Source organism: Lactuca sativa, chromosome 8, assembly GCF_002870075.4.
Source record: "Lactuca sativa cultivar Salinas chromosome 8, Lsat_Salinas_v11, whole genome shotgun sequence".
Classification (NCBI taxonomy): Eukaryota; Viridiplantae; Streptophyta; class Magnoliopsida; order Asterales; family Asteraceae; genus Lactuca; species Lactuca sativa.
In genome coordinates, this window is record NC_056630.2 from 82,780,863 (window position 1) to 82,797,277 (window position 16,415).

At 38.5% G+C, this 16,415-nt stretch overlaps 2 protein-coding genes across 2 annotated transcripts; one reads left to right on the forward strand and one right to left on the reverse strand.

Annotated features, from left to right (window-relative positions):
- Positions 1-2,136: 2,136 nt before the first annotated feature.
- LOC111897862 (extensin-like) lies at positions 2,137-8,362 on the reverse strand. Its single transcript, XM_023893802.2, has 2 exons — positions 8,315-8,362; positions 2,137-2,706 (listed from the first exon to the last, which is right to left on the reverse strand). The coding sequence occupies exons 1-2, from the start codon at positions 8,360-8,362 to the stop codon at positions 2,137-2,139; spliced, it is 618 nt and encodes a 205-aa protein (XP_023749570.2).
- Positions 8,363-15,252: 6,890 nt separating this feature from the next.
- LOC111897861 (uncharacterized) lies at positions 15,253-15,675 on the forward strand. Its single transcript, XM_023893801.1, has one exon. It carries the CDS (start codon positions 15,253-15,255, stop codon positions 15,673-15,675), a length of 423 nt encoding a protein of 140 aa, XP_023749569.1.
- The last annotated feature ends 740 nt before the right edge of the window (positions 15,676-16,415 follow it).

Here is a 16,415-nt window from a genome sequence, read left to right on the forward strand (position 1 = left end):
AATCCTATATGATTATATATACGAGAACAGCTATTGAATCAACAACACAAAGATAAATACTGTCCACATATATCATATGTGATTAAATACATATAATCACATGTGATTATATATATCTAATCACACAGAATTTATATTGAAAATATTCATTTTCGTGTGTTGTCGATTCAGTTGTTGCTCTTGTGTATTTAATTACATGAGATTATATGTATCTAACCAGATATGATTTATATAGACGATATTCACTTTCAGAATATTGTTAAACGGTTGCTCTTTTACATTTAGCCACATATGATTTATGTACACAAGATTCGCGTGTTTTCGATTCAATAGTTTTCATTTTTCCACATTAATCATATGTGATTAAATATATCTAATCACGTATGATTATATGAATCTAATCGCATATGATTTATGTGGACACAATTCATTTTTTCTTTGTCGATTCAATAGTTGTTCTCATGTATTTTCTCACATTTGATTATATGTATAATTGTTTGTGATTAAGTACATGAGCACAACTATTGAATTGAGAAGGCAAAAATGAATCTTGTCCACCTCAAATCATACATGATTATATACATAAAATCACATGTGATTAAATACATAAAAACAATTATTCAATTGAAATCGCAAAAAGAAATATTGTCGACATAAATCATATATGATTAAATACATATAATCACATGTGATTATATGTATCCAATCATATATGATTTATGTTGATAAGATTCATTGTCACATTCTCAATTCAGTAATTGTTCTTTGTCAATTGTAATTATATGTGATTAAATACATATAACCACATGTGATTATATGTATCTAATCACATATGATTTATATCGACAAAAAATAATGATGTCACATATGATTTATATGGACAAAAAATAATGATGTCTATACAAAAAATAATGATGTTTATAAATCGTACATATAATCACATATGATTATATACACGAGAATAACAATTGAATCGAGAACACAAAGATAAATTTTTGTCCACATATATCATATGTGATTAAACGTATACAATCACATGTGATTATATGTATCTAATCACATAGAATTTATATGGAAAATATTCATTTTCACGTTCTCGATTCAGTTGTTGTTCTTGTGTATTTAATTACATGAGATTATATGTATCTAATAAAATATGATTTATATGGACAATATTCATTTTCGCATTCTCGTTCGATAATTCTTATACATTTAGTCGCATATGATTTATGTACACAAGATTCATTTTTGCGTTTTTGATTCAATGGTTTTTCATTTTCCACATTAATCATATGTGATTAAATACATACAATCACATACGATTAAATACATAAGAAAAAATATTGAATCAAAAATACGAAAACGAATATCACCAATATAAATCATATGTGATTTGATACATATAGTCACATGTGATTAAGTACATGTGTACAACTATTGAATTGAGAAATAAATAATGAATCTTGCCCACATAAATCATATGTAATTAGGTACATATAATCACATGTGATTATATGTATTTAATCACATATGATTTTTGTGGACAATATTCATTTTTGCATTTTTAATTCAATAGTTTGTCTCGTGTATTTAATCAAATATGATTTATGCGAAAAAGATTTGTTTTCATGTTCTTGATTCAATAAATCATATATGATGAAATATACATAATCACATGTAATTATATACACGAGAACAACTATTGAATCAAGAACATTAAAACAAATGTATGTTCACATTAATCATAAGTGATTAAATACTTATAATCACATGTGGTTAAATACTTATAATCACGTGTGATTAAATACTTATAATCACATGTGTTTAAATATATGATAAAAATTATTGAAACAAAAAAATCAAAAATGAATATTATTCATGTAAATCATATGTGATTGGATACATATAATCACATGAGATTATACGTATCTAATTACATATGATTAAAGTTGAGAAAAAATAATTATTGAATCGAGAACGCAATAATGACATATGTGATTAAATATATCTAATCACATTTGATTAAATATATTTAATCACATGTGATTATATGTATCTAATCACATGATTTATATGGACAAAAAAGAATATTGTCCATAAAATCATATGTGATTAAATACAAATAACCACATGTGATTATATACAAATAATCATAGGTAGTGGTGGTGTGTAGTGATGTTTGGTGGTAGGTGGTTGGTGGTTATGAAGGGTGGTGGGGGTGACATATGTGGTGGTGATTATAGTGGGTGGCAGGTGGCGGTGGCAAGTAGTGGAGACGGGTGAAGCTGATAAGTGATGGTGGGTGGGTGGGTGGTGAGGGTGGCGATGGTGTATGTTGGTTTTGGTGGGTGATGGGTGGGGTGGTGATGGGTGGTGGAGGCTAGTGGTGGTGATAGGTGGTGGGGGTGGTGGTGCAGGTGGGGGTGGTGATGGATGGTGGAGGCGGGTGGTGGTGATGGGTGGTAATGACATGTAGTTGTCATAATGGTAGGTAGTGGGTAAGTGGTGGAGGCGGGTGGGTGGTGGTTTTGGTGGGGGTGATGGGGGCAGGTGTTGGTGGCGGGTGCTGGTTTTGGTGGGTGGTGGGTGGAGGTGGTGGTAGGTGGTGGTGGATGGTAGTGGTTGGTGGTGATGGGTGATTGAGGTGGGTGGGGAAGGTGGTGATGGGTGGTGGAGGTAGGTCGTAATGGTGGTGGCAGGTGGTGGCTTTTGTGGGTGACAGGTGGGGGTAGTGGTATCAGTTAATGGTTGAGGTGGGTGATGGTGATGAGTGGTGGTGGTCGGTAGTGATGAGTGGTGGTGGGTGGGTGTGGTGGTTGGTGGTGGTGATGGTTAGTGGAGATACTGGTGGGTGGTAGGTAGTGGTGGTGGATGGTGATGGTGGGTGGTGGTGGTTGGGTGGTGATGGTGGTGACGAGTGGTGGTTTTGGTGGGTGGTGGGTGGAGGTGGTGGTGATGGGTGGTGGTGGTGGGCGGTGGTAGAGGGTGGTGGTGGATTTGGTGGTGGCGGGTGGTGGTGATCGGTGATTGAGGTTGGTGGGGGTGGTGGTGATGGGTGGTTTGTTTTGGTGGGTGATGGGTGGGGGTGGTGATGGTGGTAGCGGATGCTAGTTGTGGCGGGTTATGGTTTTTGTGAGTGGTGACAGGGGGTGGTCGTGGGTGGTGGTTGGTGGTGGTGGTGGGTGGCGGTGATATGTGATTAAGGTGGGTAGGGGTGGTGGTGATGGGTGGTGGTGGTAGGTGGTGATAGTTGTGGTGGATGATGGGTGGGGGTGGTGGTAACGGGCGGTGGTGGAGGTGGGTGGTGGTGATGAGCGGTGGTTGGTGGTGGTGGTGGAGGTGGTGGTGGGTGGTAGGTAGTGGTGATGAGTGGTGTTGGTTGGGTGGTGAGTAGTTTTGGTTAGTGGGTTTTTTAATTGGTTGTAACAATTGATTAATTTTTATAAATATTATTTTATAGTTTTAATTAAGAAAAATTATGTTGTCCAAATTTGTTCTAAAATGTTCTCGCAATTAGAAATGTTCTCAATTGAACGCTCTCATGTGTGTGTGTGTGTATATATATATATATATATATATATATATATATATATATATATATATATATATATATATATATATATATATATATATATATATATATATAAGTCCCGTGGGGGCCCCGTCCCGTTTGAGGGATTTTTAAAAAAAAAAATCAGAGGCGGGGACGGGGGCGGGGGTAGGCAATCCCGTCCCGAAATCCCCATGGGGACCCCGTTAATAAATTACACATATATTTATATATATTAATTATATAAATATAATAAACAATAACATGATTTTGAGCTTCCAAAATTCATCAAAAAACATGTTTTTAAGTTGTTAGCATAATTTTTTAAAATGCCATAACTTTTTTATTTTTAACATATAAAATTTTGCTATAAATAATTATTTTTTATCTAAAAAATAGCTTCTTTTAGCCTAAATAATAAATTCTTTTAGCCAAAAAAAGTAGCCCAAAATCAATCGGGGGCGGGGGGAACGGGGGTGGGGGTAATAAAGGGGATTCGGGGGCGGGGGCGGGGGCGGGGGTAGGAAGGCTGAACATTCCGGGGGCGGGGGCGGGGGTGGGGGAACGGGAAAATTTCGGGGGCGGGGGTGGGAGCTGCGCTCCCCGCCCCGTTTGCCCACGTTGACATCCCTATATATATATATATATATATATATATATATATATATATATATATATATATATATATATATATATATATATAGTTAGGTTATTGTGTTCCAACTATCTATTGTGTGCATGTAGGATTGCTTGTGGACCAATCATTTTATTTATTTTAAGAAAATAACTAATGCAAATTACATGTTGAAAATATAATGAGTATTAGTTAAATATTCAGCATTTAATATGCATTAATTACTTTCTTAAAATAATTAAAATGATTGGTCCATAATTAATCCTACATGCACACAATAGATAGTAGAAACATTTGAACCTAACTCTCTCTCTCTCTCTCTATCTCTCTCTCTCTCTCTCTCTCTATATATATATATATATATATATATATATAGAGAGAGAGAGAGAGAGAGGAGGGTTAATGCGAAAATACAAATAATTTGCGAAAACGCGAAAACAAAAGAAAACTATGAGATTACGCCACATCAACCTTAAATTTTGGACAATAATCAATCTAATTTTTGAACTACATGATGATAATCGACGATACATGAGAAATTGTTTCATATTAGCAAAGCATGATTTTGACATTTTTATTATGAAAACATGAATTTAAAAGTGGTTAAGGACGTGAAAAAAAATAGTTGTTAAAACCGTCTTTATATCTATATTATCAGAACACAATCGAATATAAACTTATTATCTTTTAATCTATTGTTAATAAATTTAATTTTCATAGCACTTGTGTTTGATTTTTATAAGATAAAATATGTTTTCTTGTTTTCGCTAGATATTTATGTTTTCGCATTAACCTACTTTTATATATATATATATATATATATATATATATATATATATATATATATATATATATATATATATATATATATATATATATATATATATATATATATATATATATATATATATATATATATATGAAAAGGATAAACTATATCAAAAACTAGTATAAAGAAAACAACATTTCATATAAGTAAGACCAATTACCTTAGACGAGACGGTATGGGCAATGCTCATGCTTGTTGTGCAGACGTGGCACACCTTAACGGCGTCTTGATGGGGGAACACCGCCCCCTTCTCGTTTTTGATCGTTGAGGGTGGAACTCGTTGGCGTCACGACCGGATGAAACACACAGATTTCAAACGTTTTTCAAAGGTTTCTTTGGCAACGGTTCTTTTATATATATAAAAAATTAACTATTAAAAAAAATCATTTACCTTATAAATACCTACCATTTTATAAAAAATTTCACACAATTTATCTTGTTCTCTCTACATAGTTTTAATTATCTTCAAAAAAAAAATATGGACCCTTTCGACTCGTCCGATAATTCAGATGACGATATTTTCTTCAGGATCATGTATTATTATTACACTACCGACCTGCTACAACCAGACTCAGCCCCTCTACTAACAATACATGCTATGTTAAACAGAAATTCCAAGGAAGGACACGAACATCTATATCGTGATTATTTTGCGGATAATTGTGTATACGGGTCGAAGGACTTCAAAATAAGATTTCGTTTGAGTAGAAATGTGTTCCTACGGATCGCCAACGCCTTGGAAAGCCGGTATCGCTTCTTTACTATACTTTTATACAAAATAAATAAAAATCTAGTACATGTTTCTTTAATTTTACAACATATGCAATATATTTTTAAACTGTAGTTAATTAATGCTTAGGTATGAATTTTTTCAATTGAGATATGATGGTAGAGGTAGACGAGGGTTTACAACGTTGCAGAAATGTGTTGCGGCCATTCGTTTGATGGCTATGGGGGAGTCACCCGACACCATGGACGACTATATGAGAATGTTTGAAAGAACCGCAAGGGAGAGTTTGTATACATTGTCAAAGGGGTGTTGTTGAGACATTTGGAGACGTGTATTGTTGGATTAGTGTCTAAGGCTGTAACTATATTTGGTAAGTACTTGAGTCGATTGTGCATGGTCCTTTTGGGTTGCGTTCACCATAGCAACTTGACAGGGTGATTTATATAGAGAGAAGAGATATTATTATTAATGTATTATAAGAATAATATGTTAAAGGAATAATAATATTATTTGATTAATATAAGTCATAAATTAATTAGGAATTAATTTGGTGACTTAAAGAGATTAATTGATGAAAGGGGTATAAACTGTCAAATGTGTGATAGTTGTATTTTGAGCTAAGAATCCTTATGAATATGGGGTGGACGATTTTAGGGATGTGGATCACCTAGAAATCGTCCAAGGCCTTATCTAGAAGGGATATTGGATTGCTTTGAGGCTAAGTTATCCAATTAGGGTTTTAGGGTGAAACCCTAGGAGCTCACAGTATAAATAGACCCTTGGGGTTGTGGAAATCGACACCCTTGTTCTTGGAGTAATCCTAGAGCCGATTTCCCTCTTCCTTACCTCTCTCAAATCATCTTCTTGCTAGTTGGTGTTTGTAAGTCATTAGAGGAGTGACAATTGTGACTCTAAGCTCCAAGAAGAAGAAGGTTTCAAGCAAGTAACTCAAGGTATTATTCTAGATCTGTTTTCACATGTTTTGATTGTTAGTTTACATTAGATCTAGACATGAAAGTCTTGGACATATCGCATGTTCAATTAGAGAAACCTAGATCCAAGCTATAGGGTTGTATGTGCACATAGGAAAGATCATATGTCCAAAACGCATCATTTATATCACTGTTTTATCATGATTTTCATAACTACAACTTATCACTATACGTGGTATACCTTCGGATTTTCAATACGGTAGAACGCTACAGCATTACATGTAAACTAGATTGTACGATACTGTGAGGCGCTACTTCATTACTGTACCCTTAGGTGTACAGGGATAAATCCTACCACTGTATAACCAGAGTCTCCTGGAGGGAGAGCGTGAGGTTTGTGAATAGATCTATTCGGGACTGACAATCCCACATCTGGACTGTTAGCTACAGTTTGGCAGGCACGCCTAAGATGTACAAATGTCATTTAACGTCAACGCCTGAAGAACGTTTGAAAGGTCTCTGGTCATATCAAGCATGGTTATACGACTCACATTATGTATAAATCACCGATAGTTTACCAACCTGGTTTTCTTCAGTAGTTTTATTTATACCAAATAGAACTAAACACACTATGCATACTGGCCAAGCCAGGGTTTTCAAAAACCGAATCATTTATGCTACGGTTTTACATTTAAATACGTATACTTCATGATTAGCTTTAGCTAGTCACATGAAGTAGTATTTTGCATATGTATACGATTTTCAGAAACGAACATTCATGGTTGTATACGAAATCGATCACACTACGTTTTTCACAAAAGAAAATATCGGATTTTCTTGAAACTACATAATCATTTCGGCTCGCTTATCAATAAGTTTTCATTACAAATTACTGCTTATGAACTCACCAGCTTTATGCTGATATTTTTCAAACTGCTTGTATTCTCAAGAAATCAGTAGGCAGGTACTTGTTGGATTTTCGAGGAACCGAAGCATTTAGAGATTTTAAGTTTTTATTTTGTAAAACTATTGGATGTATTTCAAACTGAGTTTCAAACAGATGTAAACATTTTATTCAAATATTCACTGTAATGGTTGTGTTGCTATGATTGCTGTTATTCATTGGTTGTGATGCTATACATGACGTCCTCTTCCCCGGAACGTTTCCGCCATCGGTTTCGGGGTGTGACAGATTGGTATCAGAGCCCATGTTTATAGCGAACTAGTATACCGAACCTTACATGGTATACAACTATAAACACTAAGGGGCCTAAGTGCTCTACGCTAAAAGTATACTTTCAAAATATAAGTATTTTTATAAGAAGTATACGAGCATGCATACATAATAGGATTCGTGTCGCTAGTAGAACTGAACAAAAGTATTTTGGATGTTGGAACGCTGCGGTTAAACCTAGGCAGTTATGTAATCATGTCTAGGGTGAATATAGCCTGATCAACTATATTCAGTCAAGACATGACCAACATGTGTTTGGGAGTGACTGTGGTGCTACAGCAGGCCTAAAACTTACCAAAAATCATCTCACATGAAATACTATAGGAGTATTTTCTCTAGAGTCAAACTTAGTACACGGATTCGCTCTAAGTATTGCTACCTCTCCGTCCTTAAGCGATAACTTACTTGTGTTAGTAACCTTTCTATGATTATCGCTCGGTAGAATACTTTCATTATCAGGATGAGATATATTTTGTTTCTATATGTCTCGAGGACTTACCATCCTATTCTTCCTGATTGTTTCTAGAACAAGATGCCTCCCCGACCAAGACCCATCAGAAGGAACAACGACACTCCGCCACCACCACCACCTCCTCAGTTCGACCATATCATGTTCCAGGCAACAGTTACCGCCGCCGTGACTGCAGCAATGGCACAAGTGAACGCTGGAGGAGCTGGAGGTGGAACCGACCCACAGAGACAAGATGGAGGTCAGGGACATCAGAAAGAGTGTTCCTACAAGGACTTCATGACTGCAAAACCCAAGTCCTTCGATGGAAATGGAGGTGTCATCGCCCTGACTCGATGGTTCGAGAAGATCAAATCCATCTTCGAAATTTGCGTCTGTTCGGAAGCAAACAAGGTGAAATTCGCCGCCTGCATCTTCACCGTCAGAGCCTTGACCTGGTCGAATGGTCGAGTCAAAACCCTAACCCTGCTAGTGGCTAATGCCATGGGTTGGGAAAGGATTAAGGAGCTCATGCTAGCGGAGTACTGCCCGAGGGGCGAAGTGCAAAAGTTGGAGCACGAACTCTGGAACTTGAAGATGAAGGGTTCCGACATCGCTGCTTACACTGCTAGATTCTGTGATCTGGCGCTTCTCTGTCCGGGAATGGTCACCCCGGAAAGCAAGAAAATCGAGAGGTACATCTGGGGACTGATGCAACCCACCAAAGGAAATGTCTTGGCTGCTAGGCCAACTACGTTTGAAAGCGCCAAGGATCTGGGACAAACTCTGATCGATCATGGAATCGATCTAGATGAAGTGACAACTGTCCCTAGACCCCAAAAGGATAGCGGTGGGAAGAAGAAGAAGTCTGACAATAAGCGAAAGGGTCAGTCTTCGCAGGAGCCCTCCAAGAAACAACAAATAGTAGCAGTTCATGCTGCTACTGCTCCCACTGCTGTTCCAACCACCCAATCCCCTACAGGTGGTTATGCTGGAAAACTGCCTTTGTGCACCAAGTGTAACTTCCATCATCACGGGCCCTGCTGTGAGTTGATCTGCAACAACTGTGGGAAGAAGGGACACACAACTTGATACTGCAAGACACCATCTCAACTAACCAACCAGGCCCCGGGAGCAGGCGTTGGTCAGACTTGTTATGGATGTGGAGAGGCTGGGCACTACAGGAGAAACTGCCCCAAGGCAAAAAATGGTGGCAATACAGGGAGAGTTTTGGCTATGGGCTAGAATGAAGCAGTTGCTGATCCTACCATTGTTACGGGTACGTTCCTCCTTGACAACTCTTATCCATGCCTTCTCTTCGATTCTGGTGCGGAGAGGAGTTTTGTTAGTCATTCATTTAAACACCTAATCAAATGTAAATCCCAACCTCTAACAGAAACATTTACCGTCGAGATGGCTAACGGAAAGAAGGAGAGCACTAACGACATATTCATAGGCTGCACTCTTACTCTAGACAATTATTATCTTCCTATCGATCTTATGCATGTGTCCATTAAGAGCTTCGACATCATTATTGACATGGACTGGTTAATCTCCAATCATGCTGATATTCTTTGCTTCGAGAAGGCTGTCCGTCTCAATCTTCCTTCCGGCGAAACCCTTATGATTTATGGTGATAAGCTCATTTCGAACCTCCGTATCGTTTCGTTCATCAAGGCCCAGAAATATCTGCGGAAGGAGTGCCATGCATTCCTAGCTCATGTTGTTGACGAAGCATAAAAAGTTAAAGACCTCGAGAGCATCCTCGAAGTCTGCAAATTTCCTGATGTCTTCCCTGAAGATCTCCCAGGAATCCCTCCCGAACGTCAAGTTTAGTTTCCTATCGACTTGATCCCTGGAGCTACTCCTGTAGCTAAATCTCCCTACCTTTTAGCGCCAACATAAATGCAAGAATTATCCAGTCAGCTCAATGAGCTGATCAACAAAGGATTCATAAGGCCGAGTTCCTCACCCTGGGGAGCTCCGATCTTGTTTGTGAAAAAGAAGGATGGATCCTTTCGGATGTGCATTGACTATCGAGAGCTGAATAAGCTGACCATCAAGAACCGATATCCTTTACCAAGAATCGACGATCTCTTCGACCAACATCAGGGAGCCAGTTATTTCTCAAAGATCGATTTAAGATCAGGGTACCATCATTTGCGAGTTCACAAGAATGATGTGCCCAAGACAACATTCTGAACTCACTATGGACACTACGAGTTTGTAGTAATGCCCTTTGGTCTGACTAACGCACCGGCAGCATTCATGGACCTGATGAATCGGGTGTGCCGTCCTTTCTTAGACAAGTTTGTGATTGTGTTCATTGATGACATACTTGTCTATTCGCGGAGTGAGGATGACCATAAACAACACTTAAGGCATGTGTTGGAAACGTTAAGGGCAGAAAAGCTGTATGCGAAATTCTCGAAGTGCGAATTCTGGATTAGGAAGGTGAATTTCCTTGGACACGTGATTAGCAAAGAATGCATACATGTGGACCCTTCCAAGATCAAAGCGATTGAGAACTGGTCTGCACCAAAGACACCCACAGAAATCCGGCAATTCTTAGGTCTCGCGGGCTATTATCGCAGGTTCATCCAAAACTTCTCCAGAATCGCTAAGCCTTTAACTACCCTGACACAAAAGGGTGTAACCTTCAGTTGGGGAGTCAAGCAAGACACTGCGTTTCAAACATTGAAGCAGGCCCTATGCAGCGCACCTATCTTGTCCCTGCCCGAAGGGACGAAAGACTTCGTGGTCTACTGCGATGCATCCAATCAGGGCCTAGGCTGTGTGCTCATGCAACGAGGAAAGGTTATTGCCTATGCCTCGAGGTAGTTGAAAACACATGAGGTCAATTACATGACTCATGATTTGGATTTGGTAGCAGTGGTCTTTGCGTTAAAGATCTAGAGACACTATCTCTATGGAACCAAGTGCACTATCTTCACCGACCATAAGAGCTTACAACACATCTTTAATCAGAAGGAGTTAAACATTAGACAGCGATGATGGGTCGAGCTACTCAGTGACTACGAGTGCGAAATTCGCTACCATCCCGGCAAGGCCAATGTGGTAGCAGACGCCCTCAGTCGAAAGGAGTATTTAGGGCGTAAGATGAAGGCACTAACAATGACCATCCATTCCCACCTGTCCACACAGATCAGAGAGGCTCAGCTGGAAGCCTTAAAACCAGAGAGCATGCTAGGTGAAGCCTTGAGAGGAATGGAAAAGAATCTAGAGATCAAGGGAGACGGAGTCTACTATTTCATGAACCGAATCTGGACCCCAAAGTTCGGTGGTTACAGAGAGGTTGTCATGAATGAGGCTCACAAGACTAAATACTCTGTTCACCCAGGTTCGGATAAGATGTATATGGATCTCAAACAACTCTATTGGTGGCCAAAAATGAAAGTAGAGATTGCTACCTTCGTGGGCAAGTGCCTGACTTGCGCCAGGGTGAAGGTTGAATATCAAAAACCCTCAGGTTTACTTCAACAGCCAGAAATACCTGAGTAGAAGTGGGAAAAGATAACCATGGATTTTATCACCAAGTTACCCAGGTCTCCGAGTGGGCACGATGCCATCTGGGTAATTGTCGATCGGTTGACGAAGTCCGCCCACTTCCTACCAATTAAAGAAAGCTTCATGATGGAGAGACTCACACGGATATACCTTCAAGAAATAGTTCGCCTTCATGGTGTACCTGCACCCATTATCTCCGATCAAGACAGCAGGTTTACATCGAGGTTCTGGCAGTCTTTGCAAAAGGCTCTTGGAACTAAATTGGATATGAGCACGGCTTATCATCCGTAAACTGATGGACAGAGTGAGAGAACAATTCAGACCTTGGAAGATATGTTAAGAGCCTGCGTCATTGACTTCGGCGCGTCATGGGACACTCATCTTCCTTTGGTTGAATTTTCCTACAATAACAGCTACCATACCAGCATCAAGGTTGTGTCGTTTGAAGTTCTCTATGGTCGTAAGTGCAGATCCCCTCTGTGCTGGGCTGAGGTGGGTGACACACAGCTAGCCAGGGGTCAAATCCCCGACAGTACTCTCACCGGTCCTGAAATCATTCGAGAGACAACGGAGAAGATTGTAGTAATCCGGGAACAACTGAAAGCTTCACGAGATAGGCAAAAGAGCTACGCCGATAAGAGACGAAAACCCTTGGAGTTCCAGGTTGGTGATCGCGTCCTTCTGAAGGTCTCACCCTGGAAAGGCATGATACGCTTCGGAAAGCGTGGAAAGCTAAACCCAAGGTACATCGGACCATTCGAGATCCTTGCTAGGATCGGTCCCGTAGCATACAAACTCTTGTTACCGCAAGATCTCAGCAACATCCATCCTGTTTTCCATGTATCGAACCTAAAGAAGTGTCTGTCCGATGAGACACTTGTGATTCCTCTCGACGAGATTGAAATCAACGAGAAACTCAACTTCGTGGAAGAACCTGTCGAAATCATGGATCGGGAAGTCAAACGAACGAAACAAAGTCGCATCCCTATAGTGAAGGTTCGCTGGAATGCCAAGCGGGGGCCTGAATTCATGTGCGACCGCGAAGATCAGATGAAACAGAAGTATCCACATCTCTTTCCTAATCCATGATTTGTATTCTAGGTTCGAATTTCGGGACGAAATTCCCTCTAACGGGGGAATGATGTGACAACCCGAAACTTATCTCGTTTCCGTTACGCGATCCTGTTAATAAAAATTCAAATTTGTTAACTTTTCCGTCAAACTCTTTAGTTTATTAAAATAATCTAGTTATATTTAATTAAATTATTTATGAATCGGAACCAAAAATCGCGCGGAAACCCGAAAATCTGGAAAAAAAATCAAACATTTATGGTCGAAGTGGGTTTACGACCGTAAACTTGTTTACGACCGTAAACCTGTTTACGGTCAGTGACGAGTGGACCCCTCACCTCATCCCTATAAATGCGATGCCTCTGACTTCATTGGGACGTTTCTAGCCGCATTCTCTCCTCCTCTCTCTAAGATTCATCAATCGTAAACTCACAAAATATACAGAAAACATCGAGAAAACCACGTTTGGAGCCCTTTGGAATGTCTGGAAACACTCAGCTCGTCGAAATCAGCATCCAAACATCATTCTTCCGAGTTTACGGTCCAAGCTTCAAAGACCGTAAACTCAGTTCTTGAGTTTACGGCCGTAAACTCAGTTCTTGAGTTTACGGCCGTAAACTCGGCAATCTTCAGAAACCGTAAACTCGCCAATCTTTAGAAACCGTAAACTCGCCAACCTTCAGAGACCGTAAACACCTTTTAAGTGGTACTTTTGGCTGAAAACCCATTTCTTCGATTCAAGCAAGTCTTGGTAACATTGCTCAACCGAATTCAAGTGTTCTTATGACAATTTATTTATCGAAATCGCTAATTTAGATACATATACGTATTTATTTGATACTAGGATTTCGTTAAGGGTATCGTACAACAACTTGGGAATCTTCATTTCAGACAACAACTCCACACAACAACAGTGAGTTCATACCCCTACATTTTTCCGTATTTTTAAGCTTTTCAGGGGGGGGGGGGGGGGGAATACAAGCTAAACATAAATGTTTTTCCTATAAGCTAAACATAAATGTTTTCAGGAATATACATAAAACTTATGCAAATTTCATACTTTATTTCCCTTTTGCACTATGTTGAGCATAAGGGACGTTTTCACAAAATTGCATAGTTTTCCGGACACGTTATTCGTTACGTTATACATGCAAACTATAATCGGTATAGTTTGGGATTTCTCTACAAACTTATCAAGCATAGGAACTTCTCTACTAAACATATGCACTGGAACAGAAACCGTTTACAGTTTATATCACTGTTTTATCATGATTTTCATAACTGTAACTTATCACTATACGTGGTATACCTTCGGATTTTCAATACGGTATAACGCTACAGCATTACATGTAAACTAGATTATACGATACTGTGAGGCGCTACTTCATTACTGTACCCTTAGGTGTACAAGGATAAATCCTACCACTGTATAACCAGAGTCTCCTGGAGGGAGAGCGTGAGGTTTGTGAATAGATCTATTCGGGACTGACAATCCCACATCTTGACTGTTAGCTACAGTTTGGCGGGCACGCCTAAGATGTACAAATGTCATTTAACGTCAACGCCTGAAGAACGTTGGAAAGGTCTCTAGTCATATCAAGCATGATTATACGACTCACATTATGTATAAATCACCGATAGTTTACCAACCTGGTTTTCTTCAGTAGTTTTATTTATACCAAATAGAACTAAACACACTATGCATACTGGCCGAGCTAGGGTTTTCAAAAACCGAATCATTTATGCTACAGTTTTACATTTAAATATGTATATTTCATGATTAGCTTTAGCTAGTCACATGAAGTAGTATTTTGCATATGTATACGATTTTCAGAAACGAACATTCATGGTTGTATATGAAATCGATCACACTACGTTTTTCACAAAAGAAAATATCGGATTTTCTTGAAACTACATAATCATTTCGGCTCGCTTATCAATAAGTTTTGATTACAAATTACTGCTTATGAACTCACCAGCTTTATGCTGATATTTTTCAAACTGCTTTTATTCTCAGGAAATCAGTAGGCAGGTACTTGTTGGATTTTCGAGGAACCGAAGCATTTAGAGATTTTAAGTTTTTATTTTGTAAAACTATTGGATGTATTTCAAACTGAGTTTCAAACAGATGTAAACATTTTATTCAAATATTCACTGTAATGGTTGTGTTGCTATGATTGTTGTTATTCATTGGTAGTGATGCTATACATGACGTCCTCTTCCCCGGAACGTTTCCGCCATCAGTTTCGGGGTGTGACAGTATGCGGCGCATGAAGAACACCATGGGTTTCCCGTAATGATCGGAAGCATTGATTGCACACACTGGAAATGGAAAAATTGTCCGGTAGCATGGAAAGGGCAATATGCAAGTGGTCATCATGGATCACCTTCGTTGGTTTTAGAGGATGTTGCTTCTCAAGATTTATGGATTTGGCATGCATTTTTTGGGGTTGCGGGTTCCAACAACGACGTCAACGTTCTTGATCATTTGCCAATATTCGACGATCTTTTGAATGGAAAGGCCCCAGATGCTCCTTTCACGGTGAATGGAAACGAATACAAATATGAGTATTACCTTACAGATGGAATATATCCTCAGTATTCCACTTTCGTGAAGACATTCCGCCACCCGGTTGAAGAACGAGACAAATTTTGTAAGAGAAGACAAAGAACACGTAAGGATGTGGAACGTGTTTTTGGAGTGCTGAAGGCGAAGTGACATATAGTTGAAAATGCAGCACGATAATTGGATTTAGAAACTCTACGATATATCATGTATGCATGTATCATAATGCATAACATGGTAGTGGAAGATAAATGGTGAAATATTGCACACTATATCCCAACGGAGCCCGGACATGTTCAGTTTCTACCAGGAACAACGGAGTATTTGCATCAAGTTGTTGACATTCAGGACACAAATAAACACAGACTATTTCGAGAAAACTTGGCGGATTATATCTTCTATGGTAACAATAACGATAACGTTTAGTTTTTTTAAAAAAATGTTTTTTTAACGAATAACGTTGTTTTTTTTTTTGAATTTGGATGTTACGTGTAATTTAATTTCTAGGTTAATTTTAATCTTTAAAAATTGTTTCTAGTATATGTTATTTATAATTTATAAACATTATGTTTTATTTATTATGTTATATTTAAAAAATATTTGTCTAAATTTAAAAAAAAAGAAATTTGAAAAAAAAAATTATAGAATGGAAAAAAAGTTGGTGTTATAATAAGATGCAACATGCTGAGTATTTCCCCAATTGGTGTTATAACATTATTGGTGATGTGACATGTGATGTGACACCAAAATGGTGTTACATCTAGTTGCCCACACACAATGTTCTTAGAAATTAAAACCACGGGGAATATCTAGAGATTAAATCCACGGGAATTGTCTAGGTAACAAAATGAAATGACCTAATTTATTATTTTTTTGTAAATTACTTGACCTAT

What these genes read in the sequence shown, in the direction of transcription:
- LOC111897861 (XM_023893801.1), top strand. Translation starts at nt 15,253, where the DNA reads ATGATCGGAAGCATTGATTGCACACACTGGAAATGGAAAAATTGTCCG.
- LOC111897862 (XM_023893802.2), bottom strand. Translation starts at nt 8,362, where the DNA reads ATGAAAGTATTCTACCGAGCGATAATCATAGAAAGGTTACTAACACAA. An exon ending in TAGAAAGGTTACTAACACAA is followed by an intron (nt 2,707 to 8,314) that starts GTAAGTTATCGC and finishes CACCCACAAAAG; the next exon opens with CCACCACCTGCCACCACCAT.